We start from the raw sequence: 16099 nt of genomic DNA, 5'->3' as shown, positions 1-16099 counted from the left end.
TTGAACCTGCCTCCAGCACAGTCTGGCAATGCATTCCAAATTGCAACCACTCATTGCATGAAAGTTTTTCCCCATGTCGCCATTGCTGCTTTTGCTAACTAACTTAAATCTGTGTCCATTTATTCTCGATCCTACCACCAATGGGACCAGTTTCTCCCTATCTACTCTGTCCAGACCCCTCATGATTTTGAATACTTCTATCAAATCTCCTTTCAACCTCTTCAAAGAGAACAGTCCCTGCTTCTCCAATCTATCTGTATAACGGAAGTTCTTATTCCTGGAATCATTCTCATGACTCTTTTCTGCAATTTCTCTAATGCCTTCAAATCCTTCCTAAAACATGGCCCCTGGAATTGGATGTAACACTGCAGTTGAGGCCAAACAGTGTTTTATAGAAGTTTAACCCAACTTCCTTGCTTTTGTACTCTCCCAACCTGTCCTGGCACCTTCAATGATTTATGCACCCAGATCCTTCCTACTTCTTTAGAACTGTGTCCTTTTATTTTATATTGTCTATTTGTAATCTTTCTACCAAAATAATCACTTTACACTTCTCTGCACTAAATCACATCAGCCACTTGTCTGCCTATTCCACCAGCCTGCCTGTGCCATTTTGAAGTTCTGCGCTGTCCTCACAATTCACAGTACTTCCAAGTTTCATGTCATCCACAGATTTTGAAATTGTGTCCTGTACAGCAAGGTCCAGGTTATTAATATGTATCAGGAAGAGCAGAGGTCCTAACACCAATCCCTGGGGAACTCCACTACAAACTTTCCTCCACTCCAACAACCATTAACCTCCAGTCTGTATGCTGTTACTCAAGGCAATTTTGTATCCATGTTGCTACTGTCCCTTTTATTCTATGAGCTCTAACTTTGCTCATGTCTGTTGTGCAGCACTTTATTAAATGCCTTTTGGAAGTCCATGTACACCACATCAACATCATTGCCCTCATCAACCCTCTCTGTTACCTCAAGAATACTCAACAAGTTAATTAAACATGACTTACCCTTAATAAATCTGTGCTGGCTTTCCTTAATTTTCCTTCCCCCCCCACCCCCTCACTTCCACAGTAACCAGTGCACAACACCACTTGTGTACCTGCACCCCAGGTACCAGCGCCTCTCTCCCCCCGCCCCCACCACCCGGCCTGCTCTCATGGTCACCAGCAACCTGCTGGCTAAATTGTCCCTTGTTTATGCTGGTCACCTTGATTGATACATATCTTCTGTCTTACTTCTCGAGTGCTTCTGTGTCTGTTTACATAATAAAGCTTGAAAGAGATCGTGCACAATCCTCTTCTGGATGCAGATTGGTTAGTTGAGTGCATGATCAGCTATTGGTGGTTAGCATATTCCTAAATTGTCTTCCATTGGCTTAGCCATATAAAGACTTCTTCCTGTCCCACTGTGATTACCTTTCTCGCTTTGTCCAGTTTTCTGCAATTACCTGTTCTATTTCAATGTAAATCATCCAATTCAGCAGTATCAGTGTTGTTAATGAGTATTGTCATAATTAGCAAGCATCGCACCCATTTGGTTTCCACATAACAAACACTGATCTGAACTTGTAGCCAGCCAATAACCCTCGTCAAAAAAAGCAGTAGTCTTAGCACTGAACCCTTGGGGAAACACCAGTACCAGCCACCATCTTCCAGTCCGAAAAATAACCATTTACCACCACTTGCTGTTTTCTGAGCTTAAGCCAATTTTTTATCAAACTGACTGACCCTCCAATTCCATAAGCCTCAAAATCAACCAGCCTTTTATGTGGTACATTGTCAGATGCTTTCTTAAAAATCCAAAGAGGCAACATTCATTGTTTTCCCTTCATTAACCATCTCTGCTTGATCAGAAACTAGCTAGATTAATCAAGGATATTCTGCCTTTCACAAATCCATGCTGGCTCTCGTTAATTAACTCAAAGCTTTCAATGCCTGTTGATTTCTCCACCCCCCCCCACCCTGATTATTGTTTCTAAAACCTTACTCATCATTGAAATGAAACTGACTGACCTGTAGTTACTAAGAATGTTTTTACACCCTTTCTTGAATAAGAGTGTCACGTTTGCTACCCACCAACTCTGTGGCATCTTCCACCTTACTCAAGGAAGATTGGAAGATTATGGCAAGTGCTTCTGCTATCAGCACCCCCTTTCGTTAGCAACCAGGGATGCAAACATGCAGACAAGGCAACTTATCCACTCCAAGCATAGCCATCCTTTCCAGTACGTCCTTGCTAAAAATTTTCACCCCATCTATTACCCCTACCTTCTCCATTTCAACTGATAATTTGTCAGCATCCCCTTCCTTAGTGAATACGGATATAAAGTACTTAATTATTCTAGCCTTGTCCTGCACCTTTAAGCATATATCCCTCTTTGTCCCTAATAGGACTTGCCCCACGATAAAAAGGAACCCAATAATCCTCTACCAGAATGTAAATTTTAATATTTACATTCTGGTGTAAGATAATTGGGTTCCTTTTTATGTTAACTGCTATTGTATTCTCATATCAGTCTTATTTTCCTCCTCCCTTCCCCTCTCAACTTATTGTATTTGGCCTGGTTCTCACTTGAAGAATTCACTTGACTACATCATATACCTTCTTTTGTTACATCATATCCTCTGTCTCCCTCACCATCCAAGGACTCTGACTCTGGTTCTCCTACTCATCCTTGTTGAAATGAACCTAGCCGATGTTTGAAACATCATAAAGATCATCCAGTGTTTCACCATTTTTCCTGTTAGCCTTTGGTCTGTTTTACCCTGGCTAGATTCCCCCATCAACCCATTGAAGTTGATTCTGTTCCAATTCAGAATTTCTGCTTTTGTAATGGAGAAGAGCAAAGAACAATCTAATCTAAACCATATGATCAGATGATCAATCTTACCCAAGTGTTTTTCCACAGACGCTTTGTCCACTCAGCCCACCTCAATCCTTAGCACCAGATTCAGCAAATTTCTGTTGCTAATTAGCTATAGATAGGTAGCTTATCAAGTCAGGTATGAATTTCTTGATGCTGATTTAATATTGTTTATGGCCATTCTAGAAGAATTTCTGGGCTCTGAAACTCCTGTTCGACAGCCTGAGCATGAAAGAAGACGTCTTGCACCATTTCTGTGGCATGTTGAGCAGCAATATTTATGTATATAAAAGCATGTTGATTGATGCGTAAGTATAATTTCAACCACTGGTAGATCTAGATAGTTTGCAGGTACTTTAATCCTCCTCAGCCATTGTTTAGATGGTTATATTGAAGGGGATTCTTAGTGTGAATGCTGCACCACATGAAGAATTGCATTGCCAACTACTATGTATAATATCAATATAATATACTGCCACATCTATCTCAAAAGTGTCAGAACATTCCATTTCACAATGCATTGAAAAGTCCAATATCATACTATCTCAATGGGAAAATGTATCCTAAGGTTGCCATTATGTGGCTGCATTAGATATTACCGTAGATAGCACTGCAATTGGTCATTGGTGATAAATGCCTGCCAAGTATCATTGGGTGGAAAGCCCTCTGTATAGGTGCTTAGGGTATGCTGATCTCTTGTAGTTATTTTGCAGCCTCCTGTGTTTGTTTAGCCCATCAGTAGTAATAAGATTGTTACTCCCACCTGCTAGACTAGGAACTGGAAATACATTGCTACAATAGCATTTGTCTCCAATAGCCAAGCTGTGGCTGTTAGTAAGAGCACTGAATATCCTAACCAAAAATAAATCTCCATCTCAAATGAAGTTGTGAAAAACTGAAATAAATTGCCCATCAGGTCGAGATGATTCCTACCTGCTCAGTTGAATCCAATAAGTGCCAGCCAATTCTCATCCAACCAGTCAACCCAAGTGCAAGTCTGTTAATTGTGCAAACTCCTGAATTGCATACTTCCCTCTTCCTTGGGTGACTAGTTAAGTGAGCTCTTTGGTATCCATTAACAAGGAAATGTAAGCTGCAGTTTTCCATTCAATCCTTTTCTGACCACCCCAGCCCAAAAATCCAGTAATAGCCATAATAGAGTGAAGACTGTTGCATGTTTGTAAACCACCCCACAAGCATTAAAATCTAACTTGAAGAAAGTGTACAGACTTGGGACTGGGAAGGAAGCTGAATGCCCTCTTCTCTTCCCCTCACTCTTTCCTGTCCCTTCCACTCTGCTTCCTTCCCCTTTTTGACCACTTTCACCTGGCTCCGTATATCCCCCACCACACTCTAACCCTGCTTGACCTGAATACTAAATTTGGTCTCGACTTCCCATTTGCAAGAGAGTGGTTATACTACATACAGTTTTTCACATTTATTTAAGCACTTCACATGATGTCTTATATTTAAGACATTTCTCTAAATATTTCTAGCTTAATCACCCAATTATGTGATAGCACAAACCTTTACCAGAGAACATGATTCATTACATGCCCATCATTCTTATGGGGGAATTGTTGTCTTGTGAAGAGCTTTTTAATTCATCATACATTGACTATGGACACTATTGATGACAATCTGTCTGCAAACAGGATGCCATTTGTAAGTGAGCCTACTAATAATTTCATGTGAGATGGTATGCGGTGCACAGACCTTCCTGAAGAAAATGTGACACCAGCCAGATAGAACGCAATTTGGAATAACAGATTATTTCACTACTTGTTCCATATGAAAAAATAAGCTTTTACCAGAATTGCAAAGTCTCACTTAATTCCTTTTAAAGTCCGTTTTAATGCAAGGCACTCAAAAGTTCAATTTCAGTTGTTTGTAGCCTGTCATTGTTTCCCTCAAAATAACTCTGCTTCCAGTTTGCTGACCTTAATACTACTAATTTTTTTTTCCATGATTATTAAAATCTTATCAAATGATAATATACTATTTATTTAAAAGTGCATTTCTTCTAAATTAGGTTTAAGTGTCGTGATGCAGACTATGTTGCCGATCTGGTGACCCTCTTCCTGTCTTTTAAACAAGCTACTATCCAATCCGTTAGCATTCCTGTGCTCAACGTTCTTGTAGAGTCATGGCACGAGTGAGTATTTCTGGAATCAGCACAAGATCTCATTAAACGTTAAAAGTAATGTCAGATGTCTCAAGTTAGCCGCAATGTGGTGCTGGATCTTTGGCATCTAGATTTTTAAATGTTACTGATCTTTTAAAAAGACCTTTTTCAAATGTGGTTCAAAACATTACGATGAGATTCACTGCCCACACCCCAAACAAAGTAAAAGCTATGTGCTGAAAGAAGACTGACCCTGAAAAATACAGTGGCTGTTTCCTCTTCCTTGCAGTCTGCTGTGCTGTAATATTTAGGATCTGTGTCTCTTATTTTCTGAATAAAAACTACAAAAAATGTTTTTTTTTAATGCTTTCTATTTGAGTCTTTATAATTGGTACACTTTTCTGTACCAAAAGAATCCCTGGGTGATATTCAAGCTGGGAACTCATCTCAAAAGTATTTTTCTCTTTGAATCTACATGCTTTTTTTTTTTGTTATAAGAATCAAAACTCTTTTCTTCCCTTCTGAATGTACTGACCTTGCTGGTCTGCAGGTCTGGCTGCCCTCTGATTCCTTGCTCAAATGTGTGCATCTTTTTTCAGGCTGTTTGACCATCAGGATCTTCACAGGGAGCTTGGTCCTGTTCACTTCTCTACCCACCCAACCATTTTCCCCCAGCTGATAAGGGATGCTGAGGCCAAAAGCTGTCTTGGCTGATATCTGCCAACTGATTACAAACTTACTGTAAAAGCAAAATACTGTGGATGCTGGAAACCTGAAACAAAAGCAGAAAACGCTGAAAAAATTGAGTTAACGTTTCAAGTCCATATGGCCCTTCAGAGCCCTGAAGCAGAGTCATAAGGACTCGAAACTTTAACTCTGTTTTTCTTTCCACAGATGCTGTTAGACCTGCTGAGTTTTTTCCAGCATTTTGGTTTTTTTTTTTTTACAAACTTTGGTGTTGGTGTGGCTTTAATAATTCAGTGACTGTAATCCCACCATAGCATTTTCAGAATTTGAATTTGATTTAAAAATAAGGTTTCTGGAAATAAAAGGCTGGTACCAGCAAATAACTGATCATAAAGCTGTTTCATTGTTGAAAAAACCCAATTGGCCCACTAATGCCTTTTAAGGAAAGAAACTTGCTGTCCTTATCCAGTCTGGTAAGGAACTAGAGATGGGCAATAAATGCTGGCTTTGCCAGTGGTCCGAGGTGTGAAACAGAGGCTAGAAACGTATTTTTGACAAAAGGTCTTGCAACAAATTCTCTCAAATTACTGTTTGCTACTCTCCATTCTTAATATTTGTAATGACAGTGAATTGACCTATAATTATATGTTGAATATTGGGTATCCAAGAGAATTGTAAAACTAAGAAATGGTGGGGGTGGTGGTCTCTGAGGCCATTGCAACACAGTTTTTAACTTTAAGTTTGACTACTATCATTAGAAACCAGAGAGAAATTGTAGATAAAGGCAAAATACTACGGATGCTGGAAATCTGAAATAAAATCAGAAAATGGTGGAAAAATTGTAGATGATTGGCTTCCACCCAGGTATTTGTGTTTTAAACAATTCTAGTGCTCTTTTCAATGAATTGGTCAATGAGTTAATATAGCATTTGATTGCAATAATCTGTCACATCTTAGTTTTATCATCATCATGCTCTGTCAAGAGGTACGCCCTTGGCTCATAGTCTTCTTCATGTGTCTCTGTCCTGAGGCAGTCTTTTCATTTTCCAGTGATATCCTTCAATTTTCAAGCCATTCATCATTGATATTCTCTTCCTCTTTTTCCTTGAAATCTTCCCTCCATAATGTCTCTTACTAGTCCATTTCCAGTTGAGATTTGCCTGCCCAGTTTCCCTGCCTCTTCCTAATTATGTTCAGAAAATTTCTTTGTTTGTTCACTCTTCAGAGCACTTCATCATTTGTTACTTTTTCTGTTCAGATCCTTGCCATTCTCCTCCAAACTCACATTTCAAAGCTATTTGGCATTATTTTTAAACAAAGTTTAAAAGAAACGCAGCAGTGAATCGGAGTTAAAGCAACTGGATGGTTTTGCATATCACCATTAACTTGCAAGTATAGAAACTAGGAGCAGGGGTAGGCCATTCGGCCCTTCGAGCTTGCTCCACCATTCATTATGATCATGGCTGATCATCCAACTCAATAGCCTTCTCCCGCTTTCTCCCCATACCCTATGATCCCTTTTGCCCCAAGGGCTATATCTAACTCCTTCTTGAAAACGTACAATGTTTAGGTCTCAACTACTTTCTGTGGTAATTAATTCGACAGGCTCACCACTCTCTGGGTGAAGAAATTTCTCCTCATTTCAGTCCTAAACGGTCTATCCCGTATCCTCAGACTGTGACCCCTGGTTCTGGACTCCCCCACCATCGGGAACATCCTTCCTGCATCTATCCTGTCTAGTCCTGTTAGAATTTTATAGGTTTATATGAGATCCCCCCCCCTCATTCTTCTGAACTCCAGTGAATATAATCCTAATCGACTCAATCTCTTTTCATATGTCAGTCCCGCCATCCCAGGAATCAGTCTGGTAAACGTTCGCTGCGCTCCCTCTATAGCAAGTACATCCTTCCTCAGGTAAGGAGACCAAAACTGCACACAATATTCCAGGTGTGGTCTCACCAAGGCCTTGTACAATTGCAGCAAGACATCACTGTTCCTGTACTCGAATCCTCTGGCTATGAAGGCCAACATACATACCACTTGCTTTCTTTACTGCCTGCTGTACCTGCATGCTTACCTTCAGCGACTGGTGTACAAGGACACCCAGGTCTCGTTGCACATTCCCATTTCTCAATTTATAGCCATTCTGATAATCTGCCTTCCTGTTTTTGCTACCAAAATGGATAACCTCACATTTATCCACATTATACTGCATCTGCCATGCGTTTGCCCACTCACTCAGCTTGTCCAAATCACACTGAAGCATCTCTGCATCCTCCTCATAGCTCACCATCCCACCCAGCTTTGTGTCATCTGCAAATTTAGAGATATTACCTTTAATTCCCTCATCTAAATCATTAATATATATTGTGAATAAATGGGGTCCCAGCACCGATCCCTGCGGTACCCCACTAGTCACTGCCTGCAATTCGGAAAAAGACCCGTTTACTCCTACTCTTTGTTTCCTGTCTGCCAACCAGTTTTCTATCCATCTCAATACACTACCCCCAATCCCATGCGCTTAAATTTTACACGCCAATCTCTTATGCGGGACTTTGTCGAAAGCCTTCTGAAAGTCCAAATATATCACATCCACTGGCTCCCCCTCATCAACTCCACTAGTTATGTCTTCGAAAAATTCCAGTAGATTTGTCAAGCATGATTTCCCTTTCATAAATCCATGCTGACTATCCAATTCTGCCACTGTTTTCCACGTGCTCAGCTATTAAATCTTTTATAATGGACTCCAGAATTTTCCCCACTAACGACATCAGGCTGACTGGTCTATAATTCCCTGTTTTCTCTCTGCCTCCCTTTCTAAATAGTGGGGTTACATTAGCTACCCTCCAATCTGTAGGAACTGTTCCAGAGTCTATAGAATTTCGGAAGATGACCACCAATGCATCCACTATTTCTAGGGCCACTTCCTTAAGTACTCTGGGATGTGGATTATCAGGCCCCAGGGATTTATCGGCTTTCAATCCCACCAATTTCCTCAACACCATTTCCCTACTAATACTGATTTCTTTCAGTTCCTCCCTCTCAGTAAACCCTGCGTTCCCCAGCATGTCTGGTATGTTATTAGTGTCCTCCTTTGTGAAGACAGAACCAAAGTATGTATTTAGTTGGTCAGCCATTTCTTTGCTCCCCACTATAAATTCCCGTTTCTGACTGCATTTGTCTTTATCAATCTTTTTCCCTTCACATACCTATAGAAACTTTTATAGTCAGTTTTTATGTTCCCTGCAAGCTTACTCTCATACTCTATTTTCCCCTTCTTAATCAATCCCTTGGTCCTCCTTTGCTGAATTCTAAACTGCTCCCAATCCTCAGGTCTGTTATTTTTTCTGGCCAATTTGTATGCCTCTTCCTTGCATCTAATACTATCTCTAATTTCCCTTGTAAGCCATGGTTTGGTCACCTTTCCTGTTTTACTTTTGCACCAGACAGGAATAAACAATTGTTGCAATTTACCCATGCGCTTTTTGAATGTTTGCCGTTGCCTATTCACCGTCATCCCTTTAAGTAACGATTCCTAATCCATCATAGCCAACTCGCGCCTCATACCATCATAGTTTCCTTTATTAAGATTCAGGGCCCAAGTCTCAGAATTAACTACATCACTCTCCATCTTGATGAAGAATTCTATCGTATTATGGTTGCTCATCCCCAAAGGGCCTTGCACAACTAGATTGCCAATTATTCCTTTCTCATTACACAATACCAGTCGAGGATGGCTTGTTCTCTCGTTGGTTCCTCAATGTTTTGGTCCAGAAAAACATCCCGCATACACTCCAAGAATTCCTCCTCCACGGTATTATTACTAATTTGATTTGCCTAATCTATATGCATATTAAAGTCGCCCATAATTACAGATGTTCCTTTATTACATGCATCTCTAATTTCCTGTTTAATGCCATTCCCAACATCACCACTACAGTTTGGGGGTCTATATACAACCCCCACTAATGTTTTTTGCCCCTTAGTGTTTCTCAGCTCTACCCATACAGATTCCACATCGTCAGAGCTAATATATTTCTTCACTATTGTGTTAATTTCCTCTCTAACCAGCAGTGCAACTCCACTGCCTTTTCCTTTTTGTCTGTCCTTCCTAAATACTGAATACCCCTAGATGTTCAGTTCCCATTCCTGGTTGCCCTGCAGCCATGTCTCCATAATCCCGACTGTATCATACCTGTTTACATCTACTTGCGCGGTTAATTCATCCACTTTTTTGCGAATGCTCCTTGCATTAAGGCACTAAGCCTTAAGGGCTGTCTTTTTAACATTACTTGTCCCATTCCCACTATTTTTCACTGAGGCCCTGTTTGATTCTTGCCCTTGATTTCTCTATCACTTTTCTTCTTCCGCTTTCTGTCTTTTGTTACTGTCTTTGATTCCCCTTCCTCTGACTCCTTGCATTGGTTCCCATCCCCCTGCCATTTTAGTTTAAACCCTCCCCAACCACTCTAGCAAATGTTCCCCCTAGGATATCAGTCCTGGTCCTGCTCAGGTGTAATCCGTCCAGTTTGTACTGGCCCCACCTCCTCCAGAACTGGTCCCAATGGCCCAGGAATCTGAAACCCTCCCCTTCACACCATCTCTTCAGCCACGTATTCATCCGATATATCCTGCTATTTCCACTGTGACTGGCATGTGGCACTGGTAGTAATTCTGAGATCATTGCCTTTGAGGTCCTACTTTTCAACTTACTTCCTAACTCCCTATATTCTGCTTTTAGGACCTCATCCCTTTTTTTACCTATGTCGTTTGTATCAATGTGTATCATGACCACTGGCTGTTCACCCTATTTACAGCACACAAACAGGCCATTCAGCCCTGAGGTGTTTATGCTCCATAAAACTCACCTTCCACTCTATTTCATCTCAGTTAACATATCCTTCTACAGGTTTCTCCCTTGAGTATTTTTCTAGCTTTTCTCTTAATTAGTATTCTGCTCAACTCCATTCTAACCACTCTTAGGTAAAGAAGTTTTTCCTGAATTCCCTTTTAAAATTCATTAGTGACTACCTTATACTTACGACCCATTAGTTTTGGACTCCCACACGTAGAAAATATATCACCACATCTAACTTAGAGAACTCCTTCATTTTTTTAAAGACCATTGGGTTACCCCTTGGTCTAGAGAAAAGACATGTTATGATATGGCAAGTGGTATTTGTCAGGATGACCAAATTCATAAGATAGGAGCAGAAAATAGGCCATTCGGCCCATCGAGTCTGCTCCGCTGTTCAATCATGGCTGATAAGTTTCTCAACCCCATTCTCCCGCCTTCTCTCCGTAACCTTTGATCCCCTTACCAATCAAGAACCTACTTCATATTTTAATTTTTTATTTTATTTTAATAGTGGAAGTATTCACAGGGAAACTTGGCCACACTATCACAATAGTTTTGCAATTTGTATTTATTACGAGAAGGTTAGTGCACTGAATTCAGAAGTACTGAGTCCACTAACACCTTTAGAGATTTTAAAAATTTGTTCAAAACATTTATTAACAACAAAAATGAATAAAACACATACACAAGATTACAATTACACAGTTACTTAATATTATAACTTCCCAAAATTCCTAATTATCCAGACTCCCAACTACACACCCCCTTTAAGGCAACGATCCAAAATAGATTTAAATTTAAAGCGACAATCCAGCAATGTTACCACAAGCACCCTCTTGACAATGGAATTCCAAAGGCTTTTGACACCACTTTGGTTACTGGAACATCAGACTTCTGCAAAGTGGCTAGAGGTGCTTTACCCTAAGTCTGTTTCACATGGTATACCTTTCAGATATTACACGGGCCACACCCAAAGCCTTCCAATCTTTCTTTAAATATATTTCTTCCTCTTTAATCTGTAAATCCCATTGTTCCCCCATGTCTTTAGAGTTTACTTTTCCCATAATATAAACATTTTTTATATTGTCATTGTGGCCAGCCCTTTTGGAAAAATCAATGTAATAACCTGCCTTATTTATCTTGTTAATTGTAAACACCCTATCAAGTCTCTTCGAAAACCAAACATTTCTCCACTTATCTTAAAATGCAAATTTCATTCACACACTATCTGCTGACTTTAGCCTAGCTCACGCATTAGCATTTCAAATGCCTTTTCTACACTTAACTCTTTTCATAATTTCAACTTTGCAGTCTATCCACCTCTAATTAAATCAGCCACACAGAACCATCCATACACAAACATAAGCCGACTTTACAATACCCCACAATAATATTATGAAAAATATGATAGTTTCATAACAGGTTGAAGGGTCAACTCCTGTTCTTGTTCACTCATGAAGAATTCTGCCCCCAAAATGAAATGCAACTTCCTTATATAAAAAGTTTTCATGTCTGGAAGTTCTTCTGTTTTACATTGTGCTGTCACATTCTGTGGACTTTGTCTTTAAACATGCAAACGATGGAGATTGAAACAGTGATTTTGCCCATAGAAATTAATTTGTACAATGCATTCCCTCTCCCATCATAGCAAATACAATTTAATTTCCATAACCCTGCTATGTTCACTTTCAATACTTGCGACATCTTTGTTAATACTTCTTGGCCAGCAAAATGTTTTTATTCATCCTTCCAGCCATGCCATACCTGTTCTGAGCTGATAATTTGCGATAAAACTTTTGCTTTTTTTTTTAGGTATGTTTTTTCACTCACCAAAAATCTGTGTTTCTTTGCAAGATCTTACATGCATGTGGTGATTTGTTGACTAACTTCTTTCTGTTTGCACAGTCAGGCACAGTGGTATTAGTGTCAGGCTTCTACTGTAGATATCATGATTTAAGACTGGCCAAACTCATTACATTAAAGGTCTTACAGCTGGCAGACAGAAGAGTTTTGCATGCCATTAACCTGCTTAAATGTGATTTTGGGTCACAAGAGATGTCAAACCTACTCCACCACCTAGTTCCTAAAGTAACTTTAAGCAGCAAGTAAATTTACTAACTTGTGACCATATTCTCCCATAGATTCAAAAACAAGGAATGTCTTTGGACACAAACACTCCACAGTTTTCTACAAAGTAAGGTATGTTTGTACTTGAAATTAAAAATCAATGTTGTCCAATTCTTTGCACGTTACAGTTTTTGGGAGGGAAGGAAATTTGGGTGATTACATAATGATACTTTAGAATCTACATTTATATTCAATTTCCTTTATAATTGAGCCTCAGAATTGCTATTTCATTACCTTCCTTGCTCTTGATTTTCCTTGTCACACACCAAGGATAGCCAAGAGGGCAGTCAAGCAGCTTTTCCCCATGCTGTTATATAACCAGCTTGTTAGAGTATATCCCAGTAATTGTATTACTGGGGTAATTCCTGGCTTCAAACCTATGTCCTACCGTTACTTAGTAGATGGTTGAAGTGGACCACCTTCTAACCTCGGGTAACCAGATTTTCAAAAGTCAAACCAGGACACACTGAAAAGCCTTGGGAAGGTGGGACTCCATAATGATTGCCATTGGCCAATCAACATGTCAGGAGTCTGTAGGAGGGCTTGTTGAACGTAGGAAGTTGTGTAATTACATCTCTCATAATAAGCCCAGCCAGAGTTGGCAACCAAAGTGAGACTCCTAATTATTGAAGACAGCAGTTACAAAACCACAGGCTTTTTTTTCAATGACATTTCTGCCTCATTTTCTGAAAAAAAAACTGAACCAAAGCTTCATTTTGTCACAAGATTCCAGCCAGAATCCTTTACTCCAGTCTAATTTTTCTGTGCAATGCACAGTGGTAAAACCAATCTCCAATTAAAAGCCTTATTTATTTTCATTTGCACTCTTTTAACAATAGATGTTTTCAGCCAGAAACTGTGTTTTAAACTAGCCAACGTACTTCAGGTGTGGGAGATTTTGTTTGCTAGTGCAGGAAAGCACGCAATCTTTCAACGAGAAATCTGGTTAAACGTGCCATGGCTCAGCCAAACTTGCCTGCCACCTTCCTCATCACTGATTGGTGGCTTACAGGCAGGCGCCATCCAACTACCTCATCAAGTGCAGCTTCCTGTTGGTGGACACCGCTGTCTTCTGTCATCACCCAGAGGCTGATTCCCCCCAGCTCTGGATGCCAGTGAGAAGAATTTTCTGTGCCTGTGGGAGCATCCCAACACGGTCTCTTAAAGGTTGGCAAGTGGGCAACATCCCAAATTCCACGGCGCAACCCAGCACGAGAGGGTTTTCTTTGGTTTGCCAACAGTGAATGGAATGCGAGGGGAAGGTTAAAGGGGAGGGGACTCAGGGGAGCGGAAAACTGAGACATTTGAGCAATTTGAAGGAAACTGTCGGGACACAGGGATTTTTAGTGAAAGCCCGGGACTGTCCCAGCAAAACTGGGGCATCTGGTCACCCAACCGCTTTCCTGTCCTTGGACTTCCATTGGGAGTTAAACATTGTTTCATTTGAAATTTTATAGCAGCCCAATCATATTAAGAATAATATTTATCATTTTTATTTCTTCGTTGCTGCAGGTTATTCCAGCCATGGAATTGCTGAACACTGCCCCGTTTGTAGAGTTACGGAATAAATTAAACCAGCTAATTTAAGAGAAAAAAAATGTTGACTCATTCTGGAACATACCCAAAGCGATGACCACTGGAAAAAGTGGATTACAACAGCAATGCTTATTTGGAAACCGATGATTGACATTTGCTCCTTACATGACTTATTACAATGATCAGATATCTCCATTTTAAATGATCATACAACCATGAAAACTGCACACAAATGGAAATCCTGCAGTTTTTAAAAAATATCAGTCAGCTTTGACATTATTCCGCTGTTCGTAAATAGAGTTTCCTTAAGGACATCAACCCCTTTTTTAAATTAGAAAACAATTAAGATATTGGTGTTAAGGGGTCCAGTAAATAAAATTATTTTCTTCCTAATTATTTATCTTTCTGTGTTACCTGGTTAAATATATTGTGCTCCAATAGTCAGGGGCATTTGAAAAAAATGTGTAGGAATTTGGGGTGTGGGGAGATCCAATTGGCCCAATAAGAAATTGCCTTATATTTACTTGATATTTTCTCTAAAAGCAGAAAAAAAACAAAGTACAGTATGTATATACCTGGTTTCATAGAATTAACTTGTACATAAAGCAGATGTGACAAAGCTAAGGCCAAATCTGCCATTCTCATTTCAGGCGCTCATTAACTAACTTTGAGTGGGAATCGTTCATTGCTCTAAATTATTTTAGTAATGTTTTCTAATACTGGTAAGGACAGATTGACTAGAAAGCCCAACTCATTTTGTTTCATTCAGTGCATGAAGCTCAGCATATTGTATACAACAGTGATTGATACTTGGTGCTGTGCAAATATATCCTGGGGCATTGTAATTTTGTAGAATCCTTTCGAGGATCCTTTTTTCATATTTTTTTTTAAAAGTTGTATTGGCTAAAATTGTAATACAGAATGTTCACTTTATATTGACTTAAATCTGCCTTTCTGCAACCCTCTGTTAGTGAAGGGGTGGTCCCTATCTGCAGAGCAATGCTGCGTGCACCATTTTGACACTTGTTTCCTGATCTTCATTTGGCCTTTTCCATTTAATTCTCCCTTAACACTGCAATATAGAATAGTCAGTTAAAGTTTGCCTTTGAAAATTTTTAAAAATACTGTATTGAGATTTTCCAAAACTTGTGATTTCTATTTTTGAATAGTTTTTTTGTGCTCAGAACACCATATTTGTATCGATCTGATTTGAGTTTACATTTTCTTTCAGTCAAGGTTCTGCAAAATGAATTTACTAACTTGGTGCCTTCCATAATTAAAGGATATTCTGTGATGAGGACTTTTTAAGAGAATGACATCTTTAACCTTTAGAAAAATACATGTGCAACTTGTTTTTATTATGTGCCGCAGAATATCTTTTAATACCTCTATGTTTTGTGGTTGCTGGCAGCCTCTGCATATGGGTGTGGCATACCAGCCTTCAGTGCCGTATTATTTTTTGGTATTGGTACAGTAACAAAACCTGGGCCTGCTTGCAAAAAGAAAACCCTTAGCTACAGGAGGTCAAACTTGCAATTGATATCTTAAAAAAAACTTGTTTCAATCTTTTATAGGGAAACCTTGTATATTTTTCTACAGGTTCTGTGACATTCATGTCTTTTTAAAATCTGTTTTTCAATGTATTCATTTAATAAATTTCTTCAGAAAATCTGCACATCTCTTGTGTATGAAATTACATTTGAGTTTGGAAAATATTTTGTGTGGATAGGAGCTGCTTGGTACCATTACTATGCTACTTTGATTCTAAAAGATAGTAATGTGCAGTTATACCCTCCACTTATTTGGAATATAGAACAAAACGGCAGATTTTCTAGTAGAAGGTGCGCTGTCGTGGAGTTAAAATAATCAGACTAAACACACATGCTTACAATTCTTCATG

At 39.4% G+C, this 16099-nt stretch overlaps 1 protein-coding gene across 7 annotated transcripts in view; it reads left to right on the top strand.

The window, feature by feature from the left end:
• zgc:112980 (uncharacterized protein LOC503706 homolog) overlaps positions 1–15874 on the top strand; it is a 73281-nt gene extending 57407 nt beyond the window's left edge. For 3 of the 7 annotated variants that reach the window (XM_041207256.1, XM_041207258.1, XM_041207255.1), the window contains 4 exons: positions 3053–3174; positions 4899–5021; positions 12678–12735; positions 14176–15874. In XM_041207256.1, coding sequence (XP_041063190.1) covers positions 3053–3174; positions 4899–5021; positions 12678–12735; positions 14176–14250 — 378 coding nt within the window. In that variant the 3' untranslated portion in view covers positions 14251–15874. Of the gene's footprint in view, positions 1–3052; positions 3175–4898; positions 5022–12677; positions 12736–14175 lie in introns of those variants that run through there. The other 4 variants (XM_041207257.1, XM_041207260.1, XM_041207261.1 and 1 more) reach the window with 4 other exon arrangements.
• The last annotated feature ends 225 nt before the right edge of the window (positions 15875–16099 follow it).

The sequence above is a fragment of the Carcharodon carcharias genome, chromosome 15 (genome assembly GCF_017639515.1).
Source record: "Carcharodon carcharias isolate sCarCar2 chromosome 15, sCarCar2.pri, whole genome shotgun sequence".
Lineage (NCBI taxonomy): Eukaryota > Metazoa > Chordata > Chondrichthyes > Lamniformes > Lamnidae > Carcharodon > Carcharodon carcharias.
Note: the sequence above shows the minus strand (reverse complement) of the source record. Positions and strands in the feature narration are given on the sequence as shown.